The sequence below is a fragment of the Acanthaster planci genome, linkage group LG11 (genome assembly GCF_054643075.1).
Source record: "Acanthaster planci isolate LZ-2023a linkage group LG11, COTS_SCS, whole genome shotgun sequence".
Taxonomy (NCBI): Eukaryota; Metazoa; Echinodermata; class Asteroidea; order Valvatida; family Acanthasteridae; genus Acanthaster; species Acanthaster planci.
This window is the reverse complement of record NC_141787.1, coordinates 7,893,850-7,907,383: the sequence shown is the minus strand read 5'-3', so window position 1 is coordinate 7,907,383 and position 13,534 is coordinate 7,893,850. Positions and strand designations below refer to the sequence as shown.

At 41.7% G+C, this 13,534-nt stretch overlaps 1 protein-coding gene across 4 annotated transcripts in view; it reads left to right on the top strand.

The window, feature by feature from the left end:
* The first annotated feature begins 5,099 nt into the window (after window positions 1-5,099).
* The window catches only part of LOC110986891 (uncharacterized), a 28,596-nt gene continuing 20,161 nt past the window's right edge, over window positions 5,100-13,534 (top strand). Inside the window, exons 1-5 of one of the 4 annotated variants that reach the window (XM_087143398.1) lie at window positions 5,100-5,511; window positions 9,936-10,007; window positions 10,819-10,878; window positions 11,385-11,453; window positions 12,846-12,917. In XM_087143398.1, the coding sequence (XP_086999524.1) occupies window positions 5,309-5,511; window positions 9,936-10,007; window positions 10,819-10,878; window positions 11,385-11,453; window positions 12,846-12,917 (476 nt within the window). In that variant the 5' untranslated portion in view covers window positions 5,100-5,308. Of the gene's footprint in view, window positions 5,512-9,935; window positions 10,008-10,818; window positions 10,879-11,384; window positions 12,918-13,534 lie in introns of those variants that run through there. The other 3 variants (XM_022249174.2, XM_087143399.1, XM_087143400.1) reach the window with 3 other exon arrangements.

The window sequence follows — 13,534 nt, the reverse complement described above, 5'->3', positions numbered from 1 at the left end:
TGGTTATCAGATCGTCAGACGGTGGGTTCGAATCCCACGGGTGACTTTTATTTTCCCAAAGCTTGCTGTCAGTCAGTAGCTATAAGAGATTTTAATTCACCCCCGCCAAATATCAACAGTACCTTATCCCACAGGGTAAGCTTTTCTGTTGGGACTGTCCGCGAAGTCCAGGTGAGCGCCTTAGTACAGGTTCGAGACGTATGGCCGACTCGGCGGCCAGGGCTTAGGGGCTTGTCTCGTTTCCTCCCTTGCACGGTCACTCGAACTCTTTTTAGAGTTAAATGGATAGGCCAGGAGGAAGCGTGGTGGGCCGGGAACCCCGAGATCCCAGAAGAGTCCTATATGGAAACCGGTAACTGCGATTCCTTGCAAATTTCAGGAGTTCGTGCGCCTGAATGCTTGGTCAACACCACATAACTTTTACATTTTTCCCTCACCTGTTTTTTTTTTTAATTTCGTGAGCTTAAAACTCTCAAGGCAATTTTCTGGGTTGAAAACACGGGTCACTTTTTTATTCATAATCTTAATTTCTTAAATATTCGACAATAAAACCGATTTCAACCGTGTTGGGGTCCATTTTTGCCTGGTGATATCAATCGAAAAAACAGCGACGTATCTGTAATTTTTATTATTGACGGTGCAAGAGAAACAGATCAAGGGGCGGCACAGTCTGGCATCACTGGCCTCCTTATTTCATTGATGGAAAAACATTTAGTACAATTTCGCTTGCTTTCAACTGCAGAGTCACTTGATATTTTCAAACAGAAATCCTCACAAAAGACGTGCATGTCCCACTTGTATTGGATAAATCTTCTTGCGTCACACCATCAGATCTGCTCCCCCAAATACAAGCACAAAACTTGTCAAACAAAAGCAAATCCGTATAGTTGTTTGAATTTCAACAACAGAAAATGACAGAGAATCCACTGGTTGTCGAATCCGTAAAGATTTTGGTTTTACCCTAATCACGTCCCAAAAGCTGTATACAGCCTCTGTATCACGGCGCACTCCATTCAGTTTTGATTTTATCTCCACGTAACCCACGTTACATTGAATTTTGGCAAGACCGAAACTTCATGTTGTCATTTATATCTAGAGCCTCACTGGCCCTAAATTTTATATCAGTATTCGAGTTACAAAAAGGGACAGGGGAAAAAAGTCACCCAAGTTACTTGCTCAAGAATATGTCTCTTTTCGAACTCAAATAGAACACCACTAAAATTTATCTGCCATTTCTCAAAACTTAAGAAAATATCAAATGCAAGTATTGACCATTCCGTATTTCCCTAGGTGCTGTGCATGAAAACGGCATGATGAAACACCGTCTTTGGAGTTACGATGAACTCCTGCAAAAACAGTTGTGATTGTACACACACAACACAAAGTTGGCGTATATTCTTCCTTTTTCTTTAACTCGTGTACAATTTGTCTAAAATGTACCTTTTTATTCAACCACCAGCCTTGAGAATCAAAACTTTGACTTAACACTGGCTTGTACACAGACTGAAATATGTGAAAAGGCATAAATGATGACGTGATCTTGTGATTTACAAATAAAATGTAACTTGGATAAAGATGCAAGATGACTTGTCAAAGAAGATATTAGATTTGGACCATCTGAATTTCCAACTTTTTATTTCAATGACAGCTACAATTAAATTGTTTTCATGTAAACCCTCAAAATGCACTTTCCTGTCTTAGTTAACCTTGTTTTCAACTTTTGTTTCACTATATTCAAAGGGTGTTCTAAATGATGCCTATTTTGTTTTCACGGTAACGAGCATTCCCATATTCAAGCGCAACTGCCATGCTTTCCCAGTTAGGGTTGGGGCTAGGGTTAGGATAATAAAGTTGGGGTTAGGGATAGAGTTGGGTTTACAGGTAGGGAAAGGGTAAGGGTTAGGGGTGGGATTGTGGTTTCGGGTAAGCTTTAGTCATATATAGGTTTTTGGTTACGGTTAGGATTAGGATAATAGGGAGGCAGCGTTGCCTCGCGGGAGTGGCTTCTGGGAAAGGGGCGCAGCCACTTGGCTGGCGGGGAGGCGGGGGTGGTCGGGTCCAGCAGCGGGGGGAGGAGGTCGAGCGCGGAGGGCCGGCCGGTGCCGCCCAGTGGCCGTCGGGCGGACCGGACTTGGAGGAGGAGACCGGGGAGCACCAGCGGCGGGCCCGGCGGGACTAAGACTCCGCGGAGGAGCGGGCGCAGCCGGAGGAGGGCATGCTGGAACTGACGGCGGAGTGAAAGAGCGCTTCCCCGGTGGCTGAGGATTGGCTGCTAGGCTGCATGTATGACGCGGCCGCCCCAAACTGACTTGAAATCCACGGTTAATAGTGTACCACGCAGGAGGGCTCTCGGGGAGTTGCCAAGTCGGTCCAAATGCCATCGTGCAATCAGCTGTTTGGCACGGTTGAACCATGGCTTCCAGCCTGAGGGCAGCATCTCGCAGCAGGCGGTGTCGGTCCCGCCGGGGTGCCGGACGGGGAGCGTTACGTGGGCGCCAGGTGAAGATTTCTTCCTCGGACTTCCTCGACCGCGAAAGGGCGCATCTCCAGTTACGCTTCGACTCGGGCGCAAAAACCGACTCGGCTCCACCCGTGAACGCGTCGGTGAGGCACCCTAGCGACTAAAGAGCGTGTCTCGTGGGGGTCTGTTGGGCCCGAAACATTATGAATTTCTCCCATTTAAACGAATCCGAGTTAGACCTCTCTGACTCGGAAAGAAAACATCCATTCGGAAATGACAGCTTTCCCCAGTGGACAATTTTTATTGCCCACTGGTAGTGATAAACCTGTAGTCCTATGCTTTTGACCTCTGCTAAAGGTACCAGTCCTTTGCAAAGTTATTGGTTACTTCTGCCAAGGCTATTTAGTGCTGTCTAATGTAGAAAGACACAAATACCTAGAAATGTGGGAAGCAAAAAAGAAGCCGAGTATCAAGCATAAAAAAACAAAAACTGAAGTGGAGGATTACAACGCTAATATTGCTCCTTGTTACAGAAATCTTTAATTCAAAAATTGGATTATAACCGCATATGCCTCACGTGATTATCCCCGCATGCACAGGACGACACTCGCATTCTAACTTTTGTGTCGATTGGCCTGAGCAGCCGTTTATTGAACTTGACACAGTTCAGGTTGTTCCCGCCCGAAGCTGGTGACGTGGAACTGCAAAAAATTACATTGCGCACAATCAAAGTATAGCTACTCAGCAATATATGGAAATAGTTCTCGCCCGAAGCTGGTGACGCGGAACTGCAAGAATATCTTACATTGCGTTTCGGGCAAAGTGTAGCTAGTCAGCAAAAATTACAGAGATTGTTCCCGCCCGAGCCTGGTGACGCGGAACAGCAACACATATCAGCAAAAGTACCGGTACTAATTAAAGGCTCTTGGAACACCTCTCGTTTGCATGCATATTCATTTCTAATCGAATCTAATCCTCTCGAGTTTTCCTTCATCGAGGCCGTAGCCAGATTCTCTGGAGTAACATACGGTACAAAATCGACGCAAATCTGTAATAGTATGTTATGATACGGTCTATGCATGCTCTATGCAGTTCAGAAGTGTGACGTTACTTCAGATTATATCACGCTCACTGCACATGCACTGTACATAACGGTACATGCGTTGATCTCTGTTTACAAAGAACCAGGGAAACTGAAGTTAGTGGAAAATATTATGGTTCGTTCGGTGAGAGCGCGTGATAAGAAAGTCACTTACAAATTGGATAGTATACAGATTGTCGGGGTAGAGGGGAGTGCACGGTCTGTCGTTGCGTGTCGGGGCGCGCGTTGTTCGTGAGGCAGGAATTGGCTGGGAGCGACAGGCAGTGCCTCAATTCATGCTAAAATGGTAAAAAAAAACTTAATTTGGAAATATGTCTTATGGTAAACTTTCTCTCATGTCAAACTTTGAACTTGTATATTAACTTTTAGTCTGTTGTGTTTAATCTTACGCCAGGCACCCTAATGTTCTGGTGGGGCTGATTGGTTATATTAATAATTTAGGCATGTGACATACAATTGAGCACAAACAGTTTAGCTAGCACCCTCTTGTTCCGTTGGGGCTAGTTCAACGGATTGCACACATGCCAAGGATTTGGGCCCGTAGCTGACAAGCTTGGAAAGGATCGGGCAATCATGCCCAGTATTTCGGGGCCAACATGCCCTGTGCTCTTGATTTGGGCAGACATGCCCCTTTTGGCAAACTGCCGAAATTCCGGTATAAGCATAATGAATATAAAGGAAATAAAACAGCGGCTAGGAAATCTATGCCAAAAAGCCAAACCTACATCTCCATTGCAAGACTGAAAAAATCACGATTTGTGTACCGTCCACTTCTCTGCTATTGAAAAAAATGGTTGAGGAGACCTTTAATGAACATTAGGTTGCTGTGTGTGTGTCTTGAACATATGAGAAGACATCATCATTTTTTCTGATTTTTTTGTTGAAGAAAGAGCTTTTTTTACTATTGTCTCTGCAACATAATTTATTCATATAATACACTACTATCTAAAATATAAAAAAGAAAGAACTTGTTCAGAAATTTATACCAAGGGAGCTGTAACTGTTCAAAATTTACGATCTATGGAAATTACGTGCAATGTTTTGACACGTGTCTAGTTCACGCTGACGTAAATCTCTATATTAGTGAACTGCACATGAATGTGATTCAGCCAACCAGAATAAGGACTCACCAGCAGGGAGATGTATTCTAATGGATGATATTACCGCCCATGTCCTCGCAAGGAAAGGCCTTTCCTTAGCAAGCCATTTCTGATTGTACAAATGTCCAGGTAATGCTATTACCCAGGTTTACTAAAACCAATTTTCTCTTTCGTCGCGGTCACGACTCACATTTTATCCCGTGAGCGCTCCCAAGAAAACAGCGTGTATTGCGTGGAACAGCGTGGGAAAAAACTATCACACAAACATCGGACATGCTTATTCATCAAAGAACTGAAGAATGCTCAGATGGTTAGAAGTAGTCTCTCGTTGTTTCCTTGTAGGACAATGTTTTCTTATGGTGCGGCAAACCCTCAACCAGTTTATGCTTCCGCAATGTGTATTTTGCAATAGCGCATTTAAATAGTATAGTCAAACGGTGAGGTCATGACATGGGTATCGAACTTAATGTGCACAATGGTCTGGGAAATATGTACACAGAGGAGTTTCCGCTCATGTAGCAGTCTATGAGAGAGCTTGTGTAGAGCAAACCAACTCTGTCCCTTTATTTTGGCGTTGAAAGCTTGGAACCAATCGGGACTTCAGGCCACAGTAACTATTCTTCTCGAATTAAAGATATCCCCAACATGTGGGGGACAAAGGCCACAGGTTATATCGTAAGATTGGCGCTCTGCGTCGTGGTGAAGTCGTCCCTTGCCATGGCGGTACCGGCAAGTGAGGAAGCCTGCAGGTTATGTAAATGCAGCAACGAAGGGCCGAACGTGGTCGATTGCACGCAGAGGGGTCTCACTGAACTACCGACAGGGTTACCGAACGACACGCAAGTGCTGTAAGTATGAGAAGTATCGTAGTGTGGAATAAGATATTCGATGTGTCATTATGACAAACTCCTGTAAATGAAAGGCAAAACTATTATGAGATATTGACCAATTGCCAGTACCCATTCCTGTATCGATTAGAACCCGCTACCACGACTACCTCCGAGCTCCATTGTAAGGCTCCTGCCCTCCATGAACAAGTGTATGATTTTTTTTTTCACAGGTGCTCTCTAGCACTGAACGTAAAGGGCTTAAACAATGAACATAGAGAAAAGCTAAACTGAATATTTATATTGATGAGGTGAAAAATTGTCTTTCAGATTAATGACTTCTCGTTCTTACAGACGCTCAGGAGCAGCATTTCTTGAATGAACATAGAGAAAAGCTAAACTGAGTATTTATATTGATGAGGTGAAAAATTGTCTTTCAGATCAATGACTTCTCGTTCTTACAGACGCTCAGGAACAGCATTTCTTGTCAACAAGTCAAACTTATGAATGTGTACAGTTGTGATCAATTAATATATTCTTGTCACCTTACTCCGAATGCGCATCTCGCAAACTAATCTTGTCATCATTGATGACAGCGGTGCTCTGTCGCGATTTGGTCAGTCGACTGTTGTGCGAACTCAGTGCACGCGTGTAAAACTTTGTAGGCTCAAGTCAGCAAACGACCAGAAAATGACCTGAGCGTATGTTTCCCTGCCAATCATTCATCCAACCAACGTATTTTTTGCGCAATACCTACTCGTACAGACCACCTTTATCGTTATAGCTAATCATTTGTGTGGGCGGTCAAAGTTTTGCAGACATCTCATGCTTGGTTTTGCTTCAACCTTTACCTTTTACAAAATATATATTTGTCCCAGTTTCTGTTAAGATGGCCATTTTTTTTTCATTTAGTACTGTAAGATTATAAGTACTTGTTGAATCATTAAAATGATAAATGAAATCAACTATTGATAACCAGTGGTTTGCCCAGACCCTTAGGCCTGGTCCCAAATGGTCGACTAGATTGTCCAAACCATTAATCGTTCGGCCGATGTTAGTCGTGATCCTTAATGACCCAAAAATTTTCATTAACAGTCCTCCAGACACAGTCGGACAGATTGGCAGATAGAGTTGAAAAACAAAATTGTCTCGTTAGAGGTAGTTAACCCTTTAACAAAACCAAAGCAAAAACGCATCAAATTGATAAAGGAGCAGAATGAACCCCAATGGCCAGTTAATTCACTGTTATAAATAGAGCCATGACAGCGTCAACTAAATACGAGCAATACTATCTGCATGCTAATTGGCTCAAGGCAGAAAACTGCCAATACAGAATTGAGCCTCTACATTGCTGATAGCCTAATTGTCAAAGAAAAAATCTTGCAAATGCTTGGGAGTTGTTTTGACGAAACACTATTGGGGCCCACATGGGGCCCATAGTGTTACGAAAGAAAACAATCTCATCTAAATTATGTATGTTTAAGCAGAATCCGAAACTATGTCGGACAAAGTAGCCCGCACACACTTTTTCATTAGCTTAGTTATGCCAACTTTAGCACGGTGTGGCGAGGAAGATACATATCCCACGATACCATTCTTAACAAATGTCTAAAAAGAGCTGCACTGATAATCCTCAAATGCATCTCTCTCACCCCCTCAGCAAATATGTTTTCTACACTGAGCTGGGTACCATTTTCCGAGAGAGTTAGATCTGAAACGACTGTTCTTGTTTTTAAATGTCTAAACGAATGGACTCCTTATGTATATGACAAATCTCTTGCCATTCACGCAGATTCGTGAAACAAGATACTCAGTTAACAAGTCCCTTTAGCCAAAAAAGAATGCTGCGCTCAAAGCTTTGTGGTGAAAAGTGCAAAAATATGGAACAATTTTCCAGAGCAACTCAGACATATAGACTCCTTAAGGACATTCAAATGAGAACTATATCGAAAGCCATGACCAGTGCCATGTAGTCCAAAATGCTGATCTATTGAGTTGTTAACTTGGTTGCCAATGTTCATTGTGCCGGATTGGGAATTTCCCCTGGTTTTTTTTTGCCCATGGGGTTTTGCAGGGTTTTCGCCCATCCCGTGATCAGTATTAAATTAATGCCTTGATTCTTTAAATGTCCACATGTGGACGATATTTTAGTGGTCTGTGTCTATAAATATTAATGTTTGTCGTATTTTTAAATGTTACTTTTCGTCGTGAGTTTCTAACTATTTTGTTAATTTGTAATGAGCGCAGGGCCCAACTGGAAACCAGTTTGTAACTGTGTGGGCATACCCTGGGTTGATTTGGGTTGGGTTGGGTCGGTCAGTCAGTCAGTCAGTCAGTCAGTCAGTCAGTCAGTCAGTCAGTCAGTCAGTCAGTCAGTCAGTCAGTCAGTCAGTCAGTCAGTCAGTCAGTCAGTCAGTCAGTCAGTCAGTCAGTCTGTCTGTCTGTCTGTCTGTCTGTCTGTCTGTCTGTCTGTCTGTCTGAAGCAGCATTAACATTAAACGGCATCAGTACTGTATCAGTATATTAGGGCTATGAGGAAATTGTGAACACGCTAAAACCCCCAGGTCACAGTGTATTACACCAGAGTTAATTGGTAAGCATATTTGCCAGCACTGTAGACAATACATTTACTTCCTGCAAAATGAAACAGAAATGAAGATGTTTCGTGAATTTCCGCGTAAGTGATCTTTCACCACTATCACATTTCCTGTGATGTGGACAAACCCTGTTATTTACAACTGGGTTGACAGCGCAGGATGGCCCGTGTACATTGCAAACGTGAACCAGGAAGTTGTAGCATTTTGGAATTTGATTCACTTTGAATTTGATCAGTGGAGGCAGTGTCTTAAAGGGCCCAGCAGTGTAAATGTATTTAATCACATTTCTTTCAGATGGTCCTTTATGTCCCCATTAACTAGAATTTTAATGTTTATGGGGACATTTTAAAAGTAGCGTTGATACAGGGTTTCTCATACTGAAGCCAAAATGTGCATTTTTTTGCCGAAGTGTAATGTCATCTAAGGCAGAAACGTCAGTGTTACATCCCCAATGGTAAACACTCGACGTTCTGAACATTATGCTCTGTTCGTCTTCGGGAGGGTGGTTGGTTGCCTGATTTGAACAGAACCTCCCAATGTAAACAGTGCCTTCTTAAACTACCATTGTTGCCGGAAACAGAGTAGGTGGAAATGTTAAAACAAGGGCACTTTGCAGTGACATCACCCAAACGGGGAATGTGTTCTCAGATTCAGAGGTCTAGAGACCAGAGACCATTTCTCTAACTATAGGGAACTAGAAAGTTGCCCGAGTAAAATTTCATATCAACACCCTTTAAAGGTTTTATGTTTAAAAGATTTCATTAATAAATCACCGCACACGCCAGCCCAGGGTTTTACAGGAAATGGCGTAACGGTACCCCTTTGAATGAAAAACTACCCTATCGGCTCATCTATAGCCTTTCGTCAAGGAGTTCGTGGCTGTGTGTGTAAACTGCAAAGCGACTAGAAGGAGACAGGGCGAGTGGCGCAGCTACGAGGCCTTTTCCAACTTGATTTTGAGGTTTTCGTGGTGAATTATTCATACACTCTCTGATATGCATTAATCATAAATTTCATGTAAATAGTTGAAGCAGATAAGTCTCCGAAATAAACAGCATCAACTCCAAAGCTTACGCAATGATTCCATCTGGTTTTTCATGAGGGCAATAAGCAGTGACATGACACCTTTCCCTACCTCCATGGAGTAACACTAACAAGTAACAGTTCATCAAGGCCGAATGGTCAAAGCAAAACGGCAGTACTTGAAACATGGAGGTGTTAATACTATATCCCGTGGGTAGAGACGAAAACGTCACACCCGCAAAAAGATGCTTCAGTAGCCTGACGCTGCAACGGTTTAAACTCGGCAAGGTGAAGTTTTCCAGCAGCATTATTCTAAAGAACTGCCCAAATACTGCTCAGACAACTGACCTGCACTCACTGCCGCCGGACATGCAAAGGGGTAACAAACATCGAAAACATAAAGAAAAACATAAGAAATCCCTGATAAGTTGGAGAAGTGGCTGCGCCACTTGTGCATATGGTCTCCGGTCCATTCGCTTTTGCAGTTACACATAAACACAGCTGCAAAGGCCTTTACGAAAGGCTACGTCATGTGAGACTGTCGTTCTATCGTAAGGGTTCCTGCAGGTCGTTAAAATTTATATCTGCAAACTTTTTCATTCGTTTAAATTTTAAATCTGACTGGGGAAAATAGACGATCTGTAAAAGTAATAATCATTATAGTGCGTTTCTTTGGAACTGTACAGACAAGTACAAGCAAATACACACATTTAAGGTGAACTCGATAATTAACGAGGAAAAAATCTGTTTTAAATGCTGGGCGTTATATCATAATATAATAATGTCCCTTGCCATTTCGATATTTTGATTTATTTGGATTTGCAGCAACTTGGGTGGAAACGAATTGACCAGGATACCGTACGATGCCTTGTTACAACTTGAATCACTGATAATGCTGTAAGTATAGTAATGAGTCCAGTATATACTTACACAGATATTTTCAGATAATTTACAGATAATTTTACAGGAACCTGTTTCACACGAATGTTCAAGGAGTAATGATATTGCGTTGAATGCAAGAAACGCTCCGATGTTATTGGTTTCATCTGTGATTTTCAGAGCAATTCGGTAAACAGTTTATATACTCGCAAACAGACCAGACAGAGTGGCTATAAGAAAAGCGAAAGAGGATTAACAAGTGAGAACATATGGAGATATTCTTTCCAATTTGTGGAACTGAATCAGAATGACTCCACCGAAATGATTACCATGTATCTAACACAGGATTTCGGCCGAAAATTAACGTAACTAAGGACTGGACATAGAATATATTATGCCAATACAGTTTTGTTTTAATAACGGTTTGCCCTTACCAGACGTATATGTATTTATAAACACTGCATAATCAGTGCTTGTCCGAGAGCTTGCGAAAAGAATCCACAAGTTTACTAGGGTGGGACTCGAACCCACGATCTCCTGCTGACTGGTGCAGACATCTTGAACACACGACTAACGAGCTTGCCTGGTCAGATACAGCAGCGGGTACCGACCAGCCGACCCGGCAAGCTCGGTGGTCGAGTGTTTATAATATGTACCTTGGGTAAGGGCAAAACTCGTTATTAAAATGAACAACGCCCCGACGGCAAATACATCTTGAAAATTCAGCTTTGGTTGATATCTTCTCTCTTTGAAGGACTTTTAAACCCCATGGCGTTTATAAGTGGTGGCCACATAAAACTGAACGAAAGAGTTACTCTTCTTTTCACAGGAATGTTACAAGGAATCGCATTTCAGCGCCATTCGAAATACCTGAAACTGTTATTATGCTGTAAGTACTGAAAAATGTATAACGACAAACACGTCCCCTGGGGTGGTAAAGTTAACACTTAGTCTGTTTTGAGAGACAGCAACCTTCACGTAATACTAGGAGGGATTTTTTATCAGGTGAAAGATCCAGTATTTTACGAAAAGGGACGCGCCCAGTATCTGTACCAAAAGTGTGTGTAGGGGAGAAAGTATTTGAGTGTAACTTTGGTCATGTGACTAATTTAATATGATTTGAACAAAGCAAAAAGACAAGGGAGAAAGAAATATATCTCCTAGCCTCTGGAACCGCCTACTGCATTGTCTTCTCTCATTTTCTGTTGCAATGTGAAGTACAAAACAACGAAGTAACAAGTCGGCCGTATATTATCCCGCGTATTTATGATTCCACTTCACAGCCCGACAGTTTCCCACACGAACTTAACATGGAGCTTCTTTGAATGTGTATGTAATTGAAAGTAGCATAGGCCTATGCATAGGCCTAACCGGGATTATCTCCATCGTTTTCAGATTTGCGGGAGAAAACGACTTGCGAGACATTAAGCCACTAGTGAAAAATGGCGTCAACCTACAGGCAGTGTAAGTCAGAATGCATCAAGAACAAAAATGACAACGAAAACCTTGCAAATACATGGAATGTCTTCAGCATACTACATGGGGAAATAACTGTCCAAACTCTTTATCTGAACCGCTCTGTTTATTTCTCCACTTCCACTTGATGCTAGTATAACCGCTGCCATGAGGTGTAATACTGTCTAACAATATAGCGGTTGTGCAGTTTTATGGTTGTGCAATAGTGTGGTTGACTGCAATAAACCAAAGTAAGTAATGAATAACAATCTAACAAACCTTAATTTTAATTTCCACCCTATACGTATATACAGTACACTCTAAAGCGCTCGAATAAAGTCTGATTCTATGTCCAACTATTCAGCCAAATTTACACCTTTATCCTCGCTAAATGCCCCAAGTTTACTTGAATTGATCTCTTCAAGGTTTATATTTTATGATTTATAGCAATTAGGACCTAATACATATCTACTACATACCTGTTTTTTGGAATTTAACGTTAACCTTTTTGACCATGACATGAAAGTATAACATGCACGACCCTTGACCTAAATCCTGTGAATGAATAAATGTGGTTGCCCTATGCAAATTATGATAATAACAAGTCTGGCAGGTTGACGTTACATTGTCATATTAATTATTGAACTGAGTCGTTGAATTGGACAAGCGTAGATAAAATTACACGAGACAAGCTTTTTGATCATTATGAAAATGGTTAAGAAAGTTTAATGTGGACTCCTTTCTCATCGACCAAGGTTGGTACGAAATTAGTTGTTTGTTTTAGGTCGCCAACAATCTGTACCATCAACCAGGGTAACTTTGGCAGATTATAATCCTCATCGTTGCTGCCTTTTCAAACACAGACATTATAGGCCTATTTTTAACTGTTGATTGGATATTTCTGGCACATGAAGCCTAAATCTAGTAGTACCAAACGTCCGTCCACTTCTTTTAGTTAAGGGCTGTCAAAGTTACCACGTGATTTGGCACAACTTTTGCAGGAATTTAACAATTAAAATAAAAAGATTATAACAGAGTTTGACACATGAAAAATCCTTCAAGCCAATCTTCCAGGTCTATTTTATGATAAATTTACTTTCATAGAATCACTTGAGAGAATCTTATATTATTCATATAGCGCGTTGCGAAGGTAATTATAACAACTACAACCGAGGGGTGTGGCTTATGCCAAAGTTACCCCAGGGTGCCAAAGTTTCCCCGATTTACGGTATATTTCACTGAGATTAATTTCTTATCAAATAAACTAATACTGAGATTCAAAAATTGAAAACAAGTTTCAAAATTCAATGAAAGGAATTACAGTTCTCGTGGAAGAGACGTCTTTATTTATGTGTTTAAGTATCATTGAATTTAATATGAGTTTGGTTTTTTTTTACCCAGAGTTTTCAGAGATAATAACCTGCAAGTGATAGAAACAGACACCTTCAAAAGATGTCAGAAATTAATAAAGTTGTGAGTATTTTCTTCACTCCTGTATTCTTTGACCGGGTTGCGATGTGAATGTCTCGAAGCCACTTGGAATTGGCGGGAACATAGAATTTAAAGGACCCATTTTTGTCTTGGTACGGACGTCTAGGTCCGTGAAAATTGGTTTTAATTGTACTTTTTAAACTCTATTGAGAATGTAAAAGTTGTTTTGATTAATTAATAAAGAGCAAAAAATGTACGTTTTTTTGCGAAATGGCCCCGCCCCCGAGAGGTACATTATTGGCATAGAAAAAATTGCATACTGACGTACATTTTCGGAAGACACCGTCACGCGCCGCTAGCACGTCAATGCACGTGTAGGGTCGAGTTCGGAAAATACAGTCCATTTTGGGGTGTTTTAGAGATCACGTCGATCAGATTTGTTGTTCAAAAAACGCCCGTGAACAAAGACTAAGAGGAGTTTTCATGAAACGCGAACGACAAAGGGGACGTTTCCAAATCGGCCGTTATGCAATGTTTCGTACTTGGGCCATATTGCATATGCACATGCTGTGTGCGTGGGTACCGTATACATGTATATGTGCAAGTTCGTGTAGGTATTTTCCGTTCGAACATTCCGCACGCACCGTAAGTAAATTGTG